The 17,269-nt window shown below is 38.1% G+C and overlaps 1 protein-coding gene across 2 annotated transcripts in view; it reads right to left on the reverse strand.

Moving 5' to 3' along the window:
• Window positions 1-1,758: 1,758 nt before the first annotated feature.
• The window catches only part of LOC126188037 (glycerol-3-phosphate dehydrogenase, mitochondrial), a 63,346-nt gene continuing 47,835 nt past the window's right edge, over window positions 1,759-17,269 (reverse strand). For both annotated transcript variants that reach the window (XM_049929465.1, XM_049929464.1), the window contains exon 13: window positions 1,759-3,550. In XM_049929465.1, the coding sequence (XP_049785422.1) occupies window positions 3,416-3,550 (135 nt within the window). In that variant the 3' untranslated portion in view covers window positions 1,759-3,415. The remainder of the gene's footprint in view (window positions 3,551-17,269) is intronic.

Here is a 17,269-nt window from a genome sequence, read left to right on the forward strand (position 1 = left end):
GCAGCGATGAGTGAAAATGTGTGCTGGACTGGGACTCAAGAGTGTTTGTCGCAGCTCCATGGAATATCTCAGTACACTTGCCAGCTGACCCACACTCCCACCCAGCATCAACTATCCTCAGTCTCTATCCATGTCCTCCACTCTCGTTAATTTTAGATACCTGCATGAGATCGAATGATACTGTGCATCCGCTCTGCAGGTTATGGATTCGTTGGCCACTGAGGTGAATCAATTATATGAATGCACACACACTCATAAAACTGAAAATGTTGCTAAGCTTTTGGACAATATCTTCCTTCAGAGCTAATTAGTACAGAATACACATAACATTCGGTACTAGCTCTGAAGCAGGACATTGAAAGCTTAGAACATTTCAAAGTTTTACTTATGTGCCACGCAAACACTCAGTGCCTCAGCTATAATCCTTCTATTATTTACATTCAATCCAGGACTTTCAATTACATATTGAAATGCAGTACTAATTCTCATTTGCAGACAGTGGACTTTTTAGACATCAAATGACAGCTATCTATGAAGAACAATGAGTTAGACTACCAATGAAAGAAAATAACAGAATGTAACATCACAACCAAAATATAAGGAGAGAAGGACTGAAAACACCAATGCAAATTTTCTCTTTCATGATCCACATACAGGTTTCTCAGCATAAAAACTTTGAAAATAAAACTGGTTATATACAATTTATAACTTCCTTACCCTGAAGAAGAACTAAGAGGGAATTTTATTTAGTCAAATATAGAGATCAATCCAGACATCACATCACTTGAAAATATTCTAAAGCATTGTTATTTGGTCCAATACTGCTATCACATTGCAGCAAATAAACAATACAACCACTTAACAGAAAACTCATCTGCTACACTTAGTTGCAAGCTCACTAATTCACCAGCTTTTCAAATTAAAGATTTTGCGTGCTGGATGATTAAGGTTTAACAATCTGTCAATAAGAGGGTCACTGAAGATGGAACAAAAGTTCAAATTTGGAGATTAAAATCAGTTGTGTCCTTTTCAAAAGAATCATTATTGCTTTTTCCTTAAGTGATTTACAGCAACCACAAAAAATCTGAATCTAAATGGCCATATGGAGATTTGAACTTCCAAATGAAAGTTCAAAAGCTGAACCATTCCTCCAACATGATTGCTTTAAAGTTACTTAAACTTTGTGTGGTACACTCATTTCTTTTTGTCCTGGAAATCAATCTGCAGTGACTGTGACAAAAAAGAAAATCAATAGAAATTATCTTGTGCTAAGAATGCTAAAATAGTTTAGGTTTAATGTCAACATGAAAATGCTCATACCTTGAGCCAGGGATTTCTATCTATTGAAGGAGGTGCATAAGGGATAAAACAGAAGGCCTTATAGTAGACTACACAATAAACCCCAATTTTTATTCATTTTCCATAGTTTCACTAAATCATTTCTGATGAACTGCAGGACAGGTCATTGAGCATCTTGGTTGATTCCCTGTTTTCTTCTGTGAGTAACCTAGCATTCCCTCTCAAATGATCACTAGAGTACATAAGCATTTATATTTCTTCCCCTTCTTTCTCAGTTTTGTGTGTCCTGTTTGCATTTTGTTTACCAGAAATAGTACAACAAATGTAGGATGCCACATTTCTTTAAATAAAAAATAATATTAATAGCATAGGATGGGTATTTATAGAGGAAAGATAATTAATGGGCATATTTATTAGGACACAACTGTTTTAACAAGGTCTCAGTTACTACACAGAATATCTCAATCCTTCATGTTTATTGACTGATTAATTGCCTATAGTAGTCACAACATCAATTTAGTCTTGAACTCATGTTTTATGTTTTTAGTTTCAGTGAAAATCATATTATAGATGTCTTAAAACCATGCTATAAAGCCTATAAAAACTTTTCATATAGACTTAGTTTTTGTACATAACTGATCAGTCAATATTGAATTACAAGATTTATAATACAAGAACATTCATATCACAGAGGCATAGGTTGGGCACATGGATAAATAAATAAATAAATAAATAATTTAAAATAGAGACAGATATTAGGACAAAGACAAAAACAGGAAAGGATAGTACTAGCACTAATGGAATGAGAATTAGGTCATTCAGCAACATTTAAAATCAATAATCTCACAGATCATTTTCTTCAGAAAATGTGAAGCAAGATAACTCTTGTAATAATACTTTACGTACTTTACACACACACACACACACACACACAGGAATACAAAATAAAAACAATCGTCTAACTCTGAGGGTTCCACTATGTCACAACAAACATTTCATACTGGGAACAACAAAAAGAGCTTCCTTTTGCAGGATGCCTGATTTAAAATCATGGTGTAGGAGTTCTCGCATATAAGATGATAATGCACAGAATGTATCAAATGACAGCTGTTAAATTCAGTATGCAATATGTAAACACAGTATACTATACAAAATATTATTTTTTACATGAAAAAGCTATAAAAAACTCTGTGTTACACAGTTTAATCTGGTGTATTAGGATTTGCTTTAAGCATATTATTTAAATAAACAGCATATACTGCCATGAATATAGTACCTGCTAAAATATTTCTTTCAGCACATATTTTCTAACAGCTCTCAAAAAATCAATTGAAAAATATAGGAATTTGTAATTAACTGTAAACAGAGATTATTACATGCCTCTAAGGACAGTACATAATTTACAATATTAAGCTGACAGCAATGGAGATGCTGTTTCAAACACGTACTACTCTGGTACTGCAATGCATAGATGTGTCTATGAAACAGTTATTGTGAATACTTTCACAATAAGCACTAGAGTCTTCCATGTTTTTAGCATGAGAAATGTAGATAAAAAAGTTATTTATCTTATAAGAAGTACTCAGTTGTTTTTTAAGTTAATGCCTGTTAACAGGCAAATTTCATACTCAGTAATAGCAAACTTATGATGTATTTATGTCAACTGAAAATGAGAATAGCAAATAAATGCTGCCAAAATAGTTTGATTCTTCACGAAAATCATACATTTAGATGGTGACAAAATATCAGATCCTGCATATATACAAAAATATAAGTTACAGACACACTTTAGTGTTTGCATTTATATAAATACTTATGATTACGAAACTTGTCTTTTAGCCACAGTAGCCTATTTACATAGTCTCTTCACACAGCATAACTCAATAAACTCTTGAGTATTAACACATTTAAACTCTCAAAATTAAAGAGCTCAAAACCTGAACTTACTTATAAATTTCACCTTAAAAACTGAGAGTTATTTCTTCGTATAGTTTTTTTTAATAAATAAGGTTCCCTCTGTATGATAGGAAGAGGAGAAAAGTGCATTTGTCAGACATTTGTCGCTACTGTAAGCAGCATTAAAGCCATATAAACAATTAGAAAAAATTACACATCATTACAGTCCTCCTCCACTGCGCTCCACTGAAATCTGTTTCTTTAGACGTTCTCGTTCGTGGTGCTCTTCTTCCATTTCTGCCATTCGAGCAAAACGAGAGTATGTTACATGTCCAGACTTGATAGCAGACATCATCTGTAAAGACATCAAATAATGTTATTGCAGAGCCAATAATACTAAAACAAAGTATTTTCAGAAACCACAGCAAAAATGACTGACTTCTGTTGACTTAGTCTACAGCAAGCAAATTTCACTTCAGAAGTTTTGGAGAGCATCTTTCTCTGTATGTTCACAACAGAACATTATGTTTATAAAATTGGGGAAAAAGTGAATGATTACAAAAGAAATGGAAAGTACATATTAAAAGAATAAATGAAGACAGATCGTCGAAACAGTTAAGGCTTCATAAGCCCCAAGGAAGAAGAGAATCTGGAAGATGTAGGAAAAGATGTGAACAATTCTGAATTTTAACTCAAAACAGGCAGTCTACCTAGACCATAATGTATACAGGAAGTAGACACTGTTACTAGCAGAAATGAACAGTTGTGTTAGTGGTCTCCATACATAAAAATTTCTTTCTTCCACAGTGTGTGTGTGTGTGTGTGTGTGTGTGTGTGTGTGTGTGTGTGTGTGTGCTTTTTTTTTTTTTTTTTTTTTTTTTTAAATACAAAGATCCATCTGAGAACTTATGCAGCCATTCTCAATCATAGCCTAAATAAACACAATCATAGAGAATGGCAAATATGTAAGAAAATGCCATCTTTGTTCATGATTAGCTCCATAGCATTTTGAATCCCACAAGTGGTGGTGCCAGTCAACAAACTGTTAATGCACTAGCAGGAGAATGCCTTTGATACTTTTAAGAAATTGTTTGAGAAGATCAAATAGAGCACACAATTTAAAGCAGGGCACTTTGAGAAAACTTGAAATAGAGTTTTTACAAAAGCAGGAATTTGCACACTTCTTCATAACTTTCTGAGACACTCAAGCTTGTTATGCTCACCAGACTATATTTCACAAAAAAAATTATTAATGCATAACCTAACTTTTAACATTTTATAGAGTAAGACTGTGAGCAAAGAAGTTACAATTGCAATCTGTGTGTATAGAAGTATGGTGTTTCTGTACTTTGTAGATGTAACTTACAATATCTAAGAGCACTTACTACATTATAAAAGCACGCAAACTAGAAATGCGTAACTTCCTGGCAGATTAAAACTGTGTGCTGGACCAAGACTCGAACTTGAGACCTTTGCCTTTCATGGGCAACTGCTCTACCATCTGAGCTACCCACGACCCGTTCTCACAGCCTCAATGCTACCAATACCTCATCTCCCACCTTCCAAACTTCATATAAGTTGTTCTATCCTTTCTTCCAGGAGTGCTAGTTCTACAAGGTTTGCAAGTTGTCAGTTAATGAGGTCACAGGATATTATTTTTGAAGAGAAAATTATGCAAATGGAAAGCCCAGTAGTTCCTGTGGATCTTGAGCTCCATCATTGGAAGTCTGAAGATTCATCAGAAGAGAAATTAGAACAGAATGAGTTCGATAATTACTATGATCTACAGGACGAAACTGAAGAAAGATTAGAATGATCTGACGATGGAAGAACTGGGCTACAACTGTGTGACCATTTAACGCTGAAGTGTCCAAAAAGACTTCCAAGACAACATAATGCAGTTAGTGGCCTTTGAGGAACCAGAATCTTATTGTGGGCCATAAATCTGAGTCAATGAGACAAGTGAAAAGCAGTACTGGATCAAGAAATGGTGGCACATCAAGGAAATGGAAGAGGACAATTCCATGTAAGTGGATCTATAAACTGAAGACAAATGCTGAAGGATCGGGTGATAGATTCAAAGCAATATTGGTTGTCAAAGGATTTTCTCAAAAGAAAGGGATTAATTATGAACAAACTTTCAGCACAGTGGAAAAGATGTCGACTACTCGAACACATTACTCAAAATTGCAGCCAAAGAGAAGATGAATGTTGCACAAATAGATGTGACTACTGCGTTTCTTTACGGGGACCTGAAGGAAGTGATATTTACTACACAACCTGAAGGTTATAATGAAGGTTCTAGAAAATATGTCAATTAATGAAAAGCTTATATGGCCTGAAATAGTCACCCCGCTGCTGGAACGAGAGATTCACTAATTTTATGATGGAATTAAGATTCACGAGCAGTGGAGCTGATCGTTGCCTCTTTATGAGACAGAAAGCTTCTTACAAGATTTTCTTCATACTCTATGCTGAGGACAGATTGATTGTGACAAACAATGATAGTGAATCTAAAGAATTTATTGAAGATCTTGAAAGAGAATTCAAAATTAAATCAAAGTCAGCATCATATTTCTTACACTTTGAAATTGATAGAAAAAAAGATGGGTCCATTCAAGTCAGTAAGACTCACTACATCAAGAAGGTTTTAGAGCACTTTGGCATGAGTGAGTGTAGAGTTTTAACAACTCCAATTATCAAGGACAACAGCACGGAAGAGAACACATCAACACTGAATGCCTTTACACACAAGCAGTTGGGTCCTTGATGTACCTAATGTGTGGGACAAGACCAAACATAGCATATTATGTTGGAGTAGTATCTAGTCATCTTGAAAATACAACATAACATGATGTAACGAAGGTACAAAGAATTTTTTGCTATTTGAAAGACACATATGACTATGGACTTATTTACAAAAGTGATGAAGACAAAGGCATTCGTGAATGTTATAGTGATGTTGATCATGGAGATGATTTAGGGACTGGACGATCTACCTTAGGTGTTCTCTGGCTGTACTTCGACGCACCTGTCAGTTGGATGAGTCAGTGACAAACTTCAGCTGCAATCTCTACTACAGAAGCTGAAGTTGTTGCAGCTAGTGAAGCAGCATGAGAAATGGTCCAGACTCAACTTTTCCGCCTAAAGGATTCAAAACCTTGCCTATGAGTGGACAATGAAGCTGCTGTTCGACTTGCACAGAACCCTGAATTTCACCGACTGACAAAATATATTCATCTCACACACTTCTCTGTTCCAGAATTAGTTCCATTTGGTGAAACTACCATTTCAAGAGTAGATATAGAAAATCACTTTGCAGATTTATTAACAAAACCGTTATTTGCTGCCCGACTAAGACAGTTGTGCAAAAATATGAGAGTATGTAAGTTATTAAATAAGGGAGAGCATTTAAGTTTTGTGTCATGAACAGTTTTATTTAATAACTTCACTGACATTTAAATATCTTACCACACATGGATTGTTTTGCATTCTTTGCCACAATGGAAACTATCATTGTTAAGCATTATTCTGTAGACTTCTAATAAACCAGTGGTTTTTTTTTTTTTTTTTTTAACCTACAAATAACTTGTGTCATTCTTATATAACCAAACATGTCTCATCTTGAGGTGGGGGTGAGGGATGAAGTGTCAAGTCCTGGTGCTGTGTGCCCATTCTGCCCACAGGCTGTACCACTCTCAGATGGGTGCATTCTTGACAAAAATGGATCTGGATGATACTTTTCTCCTAGTCAGTTTTGATGTCACAATTCTTTTCGCATGGATGTCACTAGAAGTCTCTCTGGTACAGTTTGAGGATCATTTGGGTAAGGACACAATCAAACTGTTTTGACATGTGCTTACCACAACTTACTTCCAATGATGTGGGATGCTCTATGAATAAATCAATAGTGTCACCATATAATTGCTTCTAGCTTCATGAACTGCGAACTTATATATAAAATACTTTCAGGAAACAGATCTTGAAACCAGAACTATTTTACAGATATGTGGAAAATATTATTATGGTTTGGGTGTAGGATAAAGAAAACCTACAGGAATTCCTGTAGGTGCAGTATGGAGTGCGTAAGTAGTAGTTGGTGGGGAGGCTTGCGTGCCTCAGCGATACAGACGGCCGTACCGTAGGTGCAACCACAACGGAGGGGTATCTGTTGAGAGGCCAGACAAACACGTGGTTCCTGAAGAGGGGCAGCAGTCTTTTCAGTAGTTGCAGGGGCAACAGTCTGGATGATTGACTGATCTGGCCTTGTAACATTAACCAAAACGGCCTTGCTGTGCTGGTACTGCGAACGGCTGAAAGCAAGGGGAAACTACAGCCGTAATTTTTCCCGAGGACATGCAGCTCTACTGTATGATTAAATGATGATGGCGTCCTCTTGGGTAAAATATTCCGGAGGTAAAATAGTCCCCCATTCGGATCTCCGGGCGGGGACAACACAGGAGGACGTCATTATCAGGAGAAAGAAAACTGGCGTTCTACGGATCGGAGCGTGGAATGTCATATCCCTTAATCGGGCAGGTAGGTTAGAAAATTTAAAAAGGGAAATGGATAGGTTAAAGTTAGATATAGTGGGAATTAGTGAAGTTCGGTGGCAGGAGGAACAAGACTTTTGGTCAGGTGATTACAGGGTTATAAATACAAAATCAAATAGGGGTAATGCAGGAGTAGGTTTAACAATGAATAAAAAAATAGGAGTGCGGGTTAGCTACTACAAACAGCATAGTGAACGCATTATTGTGGCCAAGATAGACACAAAGCTCATGCCTACTACAGTAGTACAAGTTTATATGCCAACTACCTCTGCAGATGATGAAGAAATAGATGAAATGTATGACGAGATAAAAGAAATTATTCAGGTAGTGAAGGGAGACGAAAATTTAACAGTCATGGGTGACTGGAATTCGAGTGTACGAAAAGGGAGAGAAGGAAACGTAGTAGGTGAATATGGATTGGGGCTAAGAAATGAAAGAGGAAGCTGCCTGATAGCCAACACTTGGTTCAAGAATCATAAAAGAAGGTTGTATACCTGGAAGAATCCTGGAGATACTAAAAGGTATCAGATAGATTATATAATGGTAAGACAGAGATTTAGGAACCAGGTTTTAAATTGTAAGACATTTCCTGGGGCAGATGTGGATTCTGACCACAATCTATTGGTTATGAACTGCAGATTGAAACTAAAGAAACTGCAAAAAGGTGGGAATTTAAGGAGATGGGACCTGGATAAACTGAAAGAACCAGAGGTTGTAGAGAGTTTCAGGGAGAGCATAAGGGAACAATTGACAGGAATGGGGGAAAGAAATACAGTAGAAGAAGAATGGGTAGCTCTGAGGGATGAAGTAGTGAAGGCAGCAGAGGATCAAGTAGGTAAAAAGACGAGGGCTAATAGAAATCCTTGGGTAACAGAAGAAATATTGAATTTAATTGATGAAAGGAGAAAATATAAAAATGCAGTAAATGAAGCAGGCAAAAAGGAATACAAACGTCTCAAAAAGGATATCGACAGGAAGTGCAAAATGGCTAAGCAGGGATGGCTAGAGGACAAATGTAAGGATGTAGAGGCTTGCCTCACTAGGGGTAAGATAGATACTGCCTACAGGAAAATTAAAGAGACCTTTGGAGAGAAGAGAACCACTTGTATGAATATCAAGAGCTCAGATGGCAACCCAGTTCTAAGCAAAGAAGGGAAGGCAGAAAGGTGGAAGGAGTATATAGAGGGTTTATACAAGGGCGATGTACTTGAGGACAATATTATGGAAATGGAAGAGGATGTAGATGAAGACGAAATGGGAGATAAGATACTGCGTGAAGAGTTTGACAGAGCACTGAAAGACCTGAGTCGAAACAAGGCCCCGGGAGTAGACAACATTCCATTTGAACTACTGATGGCCTCGGGAGAGCCAGTCATGACAAAACTCTACCATCTGGTGAGCACGATGTATGAGACAGGCGAAATACCCTCAGACTTCAAGAAGAATATAATAATTCCAATCCCAAAGAAAGCAGGTGTTGACAGACGTGAAAATTACCGAACTATCAGTATAATAAGTCACAGCTGCAAAATACTAACGCGAATTCTTTACAGACGAATGGAAAAACTGGTAGAAGCCGACCTCGGGGAAGATCAGTTTGGATTCTGTAGAAATGTTGGAACACGTGAGGCAATACTGACCTTACGACTTATCTTAGAAGAAAGATTAAGGAAAGGCAAACCTACATTTCTAGCATTTGTAGACTTAGAGAAAGCTTTTGACAATGTTAACTGGAATACTCTCTTTCAAATTCTGAAGGTGGCAGGGGTAAAATACAGGGAGCGAAAGGCTATTTACAGTTTATACAGAAACCAGATGGCAGTTATAAGAGTCGAGGGGCATGAAAGGGAAGCAGTGGTTGGGAAAGGAGTAAGACAGGGTTTTAGCCTCTCCCCGATGTTATTCAATCTGTATATTGAGCAAGCAGTAAAGGAAACAAAAGAAAAATTCGGAGTAGGTATTAAAATTCATGGAGAAGAAGAAAAACTTTGAGGTTCGCTGATGACATTGTAATTCTGTCAGAGACAGCAAAGGACTTGGAAGAGCAGTTGAACAGAATGGATGGTGCCTTGAAAGGAGGATATAAGATGAACATCAACAAAAGCAAAACGAGGATAATGGAATGTAGTCAAATTAAGTCGGGTGATGCTGAGGGAATTAGATTAGGAAATGAGACATTAAAGTAGTAAAGGAGTTTTGCTATTTGGGGAGCAAAATAACCGATGATGGTCGAAGTAGAGAGGATATAAAATGGCAATGGCAAGGAAAGCGTTTCTCAAGAAGAGGAATTTGTTAACATCGAGTATAGATTTAAGTGTCAGGAAGTCGTTTCTGAAAGTATTTGTATGGAGTGTAGCCATGTATGGAAGTGAAACATGGACGATAACTAGTTTGGACAAGAAGAGAATAGAAGCTTTCGAAATGTGGTGCTACAGAAGAATGCTGAAGATAAGGTGGGTAGATCATGTAACTAATGAGGAGGTATTGAATAGGATTGGGGAGAAGAGAAGTTTGTGGCACAACTTGACTAGAAGAAGGGATCGGTTGGTAGGACATGTTTTGAGGCATCAAGGGATCACAAATTTAGCATTGGAGGGCAGTGTGGAGGGTAAAAATCGTAGAGGGAGACCAAGAGATGAATACACTAAGCAGATTCAGAAGGATGTAGGTTGCAGTAGATACTGGGAGATGAAGAAGCTTGCGCAGGATAGAGTAGCATGGAAAGCTGCATCAAACCAGTCTCAGGACTGAAGACCACAACAACAACAACAAGTAGTAGTCCACAAAGACAGGTATGCAGTGGCAGAACACAGTATCAACAAAGTGCGCAGGCTTGATTTTGAACAGACAGACGTGCTGGGTCATGCCAATAAATCCTGGGCGTATGAAAGACTGGGTAGCCAACATCAAGACTTGACACATGGAGGTCCCCCACCTACCACCACTTGGTATGACATACTTCCAGAGGGATATAATTAGACTGCCCAACAATCCAACAACAGATGAGGCTATTGCCCAGTAGCTGTCAAAGATCACACACCGCAGGAATCCGACCCTCTGTATGAAGATGATGAGTGGAAAACTCTCAGAAATGTTGCTTTCAGATAACATTGTCACTTGACTGATAACTGAGAAGATTCTACCAGTAATTATTCTTGTCTTAATTATGAGATCTCACTAATGTTAATTATTTGGATTTTGTTGTAATAAATATCTTCTAATTTTCACAGTAATTTTATTAATATTTGTTATTCAACTCACTCTACTAGTTAATGTTCACATTCTGTCCATAAACCCAAATTGTCTTACAAGTTACAAAACCTCCAGTCCACTAACACGAGCATAAGACTGCCAATTATTAGCTTTCTGGGGTTTTGTATTTTTTACAAACTATTGGAAATCTAATTATTAATCATACCCTTTTTGTGGTATTCATGTACACAGCAAGGGAAAGATGACAGTACTTTGCATCTGTCCTTACCTCACCTGTCTTATCGTAAACTCATTATTCTCGGACAAAATATATGTTACAGACAATGCAATTATTTCATATTATATCTTAAATATCAGTTTTCTTAGCAATTCCTTCTATAGGATTAAGTTTCCTAGTCCTGTCATTTGCTCTTCAAGCTGACTTGGTGGTGGTCTAAGACACTCCATGAACACATAAATGTCAGCTTACACATTCAAGTCATACACACATACGAAGCATACACACACATACAAAAAAAAAACCTGAAAAAAATCTGACATACTAGTTAAACAGACAGATTAAGAATGAAAAACATACTACTTGCACTACAAAATAAATATTTAAAAAATGTGGTGCAAAATGCAGGAAGGAAAAGGTGAATCCAATTGTTTCTTTTGCCTTGCTTTACAATTTCTACCTCTTTGAGTAAGTAATACTACATGTTCTGGAATCATCTACAAATTTTGCATGCTTGTTTGCCTAACCCTGATTTAACAGTTTTCACTGCACAACAAAACATTTCCAACTGTGATATTATTTCTGTTGGGGTATGTGGCACCTTAGATGAAAAATAAAATGTCGTATTGCCCTTGGAGAGGAGTGCCGTCACATACTCTTAACCAGATTTACAAATTAACAAAATGATGATGATGAAAGGTGCATTAATGAAAATGATTCAAAAACGAGTATCAATAAATAATGTAGTTCACTGATCATATTATGGGCCAATTCTGTATCTGGTGAAGTATCGTAAATAACATTTGTTATGAGTCAAAGAAGTACCAAGAACGCCAACACAGCAAAACAACATTAAGAGGGTGGTGCACATGAAAAGATATGGGTATTTTATGGAAGAAAATTCAAGTTTCTCATGAAGGCTAGTTTCTTGAGTCAAAGATTTATGATGATTCTTTTCAGTCTGCCTTCTTTAAATAATAGTCACAACAGTGATGTCATCACTATTTCGATGAATTTATTATAAGCTGACAGGGAATGACGGGACGTCCGATATGCTAAACTCTTTCTTGTAAATAGTGTGCAGGTAAGTAAGCTGATTACTCTACTTAAATTTGCTTTCATCACTTATATGTCATATATGATGTTACATTTTCTTCTCCCTAGACTCTTGACATTAAAAAATATTTAATTTCTATATCCCTCATCTGCTCTTCTTCTGTTTTAGATGTATGTGAAGATGCAACTCTAATATCTTGAAACTGGTAGATCTATTAAAAGGATCATACAACAGCTGCTTGCAGTTTTTTTCAAGAATGCTTTTTGTAGATGTCTGATTGTATTCATTGGCCACCTCAGCTACCAATACAACATACATCAACTGGCAATGAGTCTTATTCTTTTGTGGCAGTGACCTGCAAATTATCAGTAACATTTTTATAGTGTTAGAGTGTGGCACACCTGCTTGTCCCAAGTGTTTTTGATTTTTGTATGCAATAGCAACTTATTCAGTTTCAACAAATTTCCTCCTTGCTCACTGCTGCTGGCAGACTGATGGAAGCACAATAACTTCCACAAAAACTACAATGACTGACTCTTAGATTGCCAGTGGCCAGGTGCTGTAGCCTCCTTCATCCAGCCACTCATTTTACACACAACGAGAGGAATCCATGAAGTATCGCACACAACTAGAAAAATGCTTCACTACATACAATATCTCAGATGAATCACAACATTCTTTCTTCTTTTCATGGGTGTGAGAGCATATTTGCAGACTGTGTTGAACGTTGTTCCCTCAGAGCCTCAAAGCCTACACTATGAGGGCATTGTTAGCAAGCTCAATGATTTCTTCACAACACAGATTCATGTAGCTGCTACTCATTTCAAATTTTTTGTATGCATCACCATCATAATAATTAGTCTTACAGGGGGTGGACTGCTGACTCAAGGGCATGACTAGGAAATGTAAATTTAACTGCTCTTGTGGAGCGTCATTTCAGGATGAAATGCTTTGTGATGACATTATTCAAAACCTTGCTGATAACAGAACATGGACTGAGATGATACAGCATTGCAAGCATGGTCTCAATGAAGTGCTTCAAAAACACTCTTCAGAATAGCTTAATTTCACTGCATTTTCCTAATCAACAGAAAGGAGTCTTGACTCCCAGATGATTGCAACAACACCTATTAAAACTATTACATAAAGGACATTGGGGAATTGTTACAACAAAGCAAATAATGTGCCAGTATTGTACATGACTCAGGATGGAGAAGCAAATAAAAAATATGATGCGCGGATAATCAGGCAGCACTGTGCCAAGAATTTTTCCAATTGGCTAGACGTGACGGTCCTTTTTTGGAATACAAGATGGCTCATTATCGTCAATGTATACAGAAAATAATCTTTTGCCATTCTAATGCATTTGACTATTAGTGCTAGCACTATCAAAGTACTCACTTTTGTCTTTTGCTTAGGTTTTGCACGAACAATAGTTTTGGACAATGGTCCATACTCTGCTTCATTCATCAGAGTTTCCACAGTTCCACCAACTGAAAAGAATTCAACATAGCTGAATGGCACCATTCTCTCCTCAATCAAACAGTGAAGCCACTGTTTTGTTCACACTTTCAAGATTTTGATGCCTAAACTTCATGCTTTGCATTTGAGGGACAATGCAATGTTGCTGTCTCTTAGCACCTATCACTATACCTGTTCACAATGCTTTGCCAGCAGAATTCTTACTGGTCAACACCACCACACATTGCTGCATCTCTTTCATCCTCACCACTCTCTTTCTGATTCTTGTCACTCTGACATCTGACTGTGCTCATAATTATACCCTCACGTCTCATTACGGCATGGCACCAAAACCAACTGTGTTTCCGTGATTGTAGTGATACTGCCAAAGATTTGCATTTTTCAGACACTCTGCATGCAACCCAGCTTGCTGTGAGCATCCCTTGTCATCTGGATGCATAGGTCTTCCGGCGACTCTGCCATGAAGGTCAACTCCTGTCTGCCTTAGCAGCTACTGCCGCCACACCTACCACCCAGCATTCACTGCAAATGGCTATCATGGTCATCGAACCTACACCAGTTGTACAGCCATCTGCACGCAGCAGCCCCCACGCTGCACCATCCTGTTCTGTTGGCTGGACATCCTACTTATGGTTTTCCGGGCAGATGTCCCTGATGGTTGGCAAGACGAATGCCGAGACACAGATTGGTTGGTACCATCTGCCACTGTGCCACAGCCAATCCCATTAGCACCACCATGGCACAGACCCTCCTCCATCATCGCCCGCACTCCCACTATACAATGACAGTGCATCATATTTTTTTTTTTTTTTTTTTTTTTGTGGGGGGGGGGGGGGGGGCAGAGGGAGAAGGCGGGGTATGTGTTATTGACGACATCTTCATTAACTGCACCTGGTGCACTGCTCACAGCTATGCAAGAGATGGCATTTTTAAATCTCCTGCCATGGCCCCCCCTTAGGACGAGCTCAATATCCATCGGTCACTGATCTCTGAAGGGTGGCCCCACACTACATCCCATCAGAGAACCCAAAGTTGACATGACCCTCACTGCATGTAACTCTGATTGGACAATGCATCCTTTTAAACAGCTGCAACTCAGAGTTCAGCCTCAGATGCAGTGCATCTATAAGCTTATCAATATTAATGTCAAAGACTGCAGTGAGGACAATACCTCATAGCACAACACTTCGAAGTATTACTGATACTCAGACTTATGTATGTGCATCGAATGGTTCTTCCAACAACATTAATATAACTCAGCACCACAGAAGAACCTACAACTTTCAAAGTTATGTAAAACTCTTTCTTAAGTGTACATACTGTAAATAAACTTCATATGTTATCTCTTTGTAGATGTCTTACTGTATTTCTTTGTCACCTCAACTACTGAAACAACCATCTTCATCATTGATAACTTTGGCTTTAACAAAATTTCCTGCATCACTCGTGCAGCCCACCCTTTTACATAAAATTTCAACCATACATCAGACTCATCCTATAGTTAATGTTCACTGCATTACGCCTCTCTGCTTTGCAGGAACTGAATAAGTGAAGGCAATCCACATTCCATGGGAGAGTCAGCAGTAATAGCTACATTTACACACTTGCGGTCAAGAAGAAAATTAAGAATTGGTTGCAGGGGAAATAGTAATGGCAGATAGGACTCCTTTCATTCAATACAATCTCCACTTTCTGTTACATCACCAGTGACATGAAAGTTCTATCTGAAAAAAAAACCTAATTTATTAAAAGGCTATACTAATCCCACAAATAAATGAGGCCAGACCTGCACTGACACAACACACTTAAATAAATCAGATCTCAGTACAGAAATTTCTATTATATGTTGTGATGAAGATTTATTTCTTTTGCTTCCTCTTATTTTGTTCTACACCTTCAGTTCAGTTCTGTTTAAAATCAAACTGCTTCTAAAGAAGGAGACTTGTGTCTGAAAATCCAGAGTACCATTATTTTAGTTATGTTCACATGATGATGATCTAATTCTTCATGGTCTAGGACCACAGATGTAGAGTCATTTCATATTACAATGTTGGTCAGTGAAATTGCAACACCAGGAAGGACAGGAAATAACAAAACTGTACTTATTGTGTGCATTCAGTGTAGTAGGAAGAATACATGATTAAATCTGTACATAATTTGGAGAGATACAGAGAGAAAAATTTAGTACACATGGCTGCAACCTCTAGCAACAGCAGTTCTAATCTGACTGGGCATTGGGTTACACTGAGCTTGGATAACAAATATGAATACATTATTCATGCTACTACAAGTCTGTGTTGGAGTTCATCAATTGTAGTGGCTGGTTAATGATGGCATGCCAGTTACTCAGAAACCTATGACCAGATGTTTTCAATTAGAGAGAGAGGTCAGAAGAATGCGCTGCCTAAGGCAGCATATCAGTGTCCATATCAAGATAGGTGAGGACAGTATGAGCAACAAGCAGTCTTGCATTACTTTGTTGAAAGATAATGTCATGGGGACCTTGAAGATAGGGCACAGCCAGTGGCAATAACACTTAACAAGTGAACCTGCTGCTGTCCAGATTACTGGGTAGGAGAACCAGAGTTGATTGTGCTTTATACTCAATGGCAACCCATACCAGCATCCCAGGTCGATGACTAAGACTAATGCAATGTGGCAATGTTCATTTTCCTCAGAGCCTCCAAACATAGATATGTCATTTGTGATACTGTACACAGAACCAGGACTCATGTGGCAAGATGATGCAGAGGTGCTCCTGTGTCCATTGATGTTAGTCACGCTGCTGCTGACACACCTTTCTCTGCTGCCACATCAAGAGAAACCAGTCACGTCAAAAGAAACCCTACTGATCTCTATGGTGTTCCACATGTTGTCACACTGTCAATGTGCACACTTCATTTTGTGACCAGGTACATGACATAGCTGTAGAATGCTGATATATTTTGTGACACTGGTGTGCCACAGCTCAGTCATTTAGGCTATTTGGAATTACTTTAAGATACTAGATAATGATGTGAAGACTGAGACCATTTGTAATAATGAAGTATTTGTTAGCAGCTCTTGGTGGTTGAACTACGACTTTTCTGAAAGTAGGATCCTGCACGAACAACATATTGGTCGTTTCGAGTGCTAGTCTGATGGGGCCATTAGATCCTTCATGCTATTGAGTACAGCCCTCATAAATGCACCAATGCCATATTTGTGTGACAGTCTCCTGCCAGTGTTGAATACTGGCACACATTTCTCTTTTCTACTAAAAACATAACACAATGTTTTTGCAAACGACCTATGTTAAAATGTAATGTAATTGGATAGCAGTTTGCTTGCATAAATACACTCCTGGAAATGGAAAAAAGAACACATTGACACCGGTGTGTCAGACCCACCATACTTGCTCCAGACACTGCGAGAGGGCTGTACAAGCAATGATCACACGCACGGCACAGCGGACACACCAGGAACCGCGGTGTTGGCCGTCGAATGGCGCTAGCTGCGCAGCATTTGTGCACCACCGCCGTCAGTGTCAGCCAGTTTGCCGTGGCATACGGA

The sequence above is a fragment of the Schistocerca cancellata genome, chromosome 5 (genome assembly GCF_023864275.1).
Source record: "Schistocerca cancellata isolate TAMUIC-IGC-003103 chromosome 5, iqSchCanc2.1, whole genome shotgun sequence".
NCBI lineage: Eukaryota > Metazoa > Arthropoda > Insecta > Orthoptera > Acrididae > Schistocerca > Schistocerca cancellata.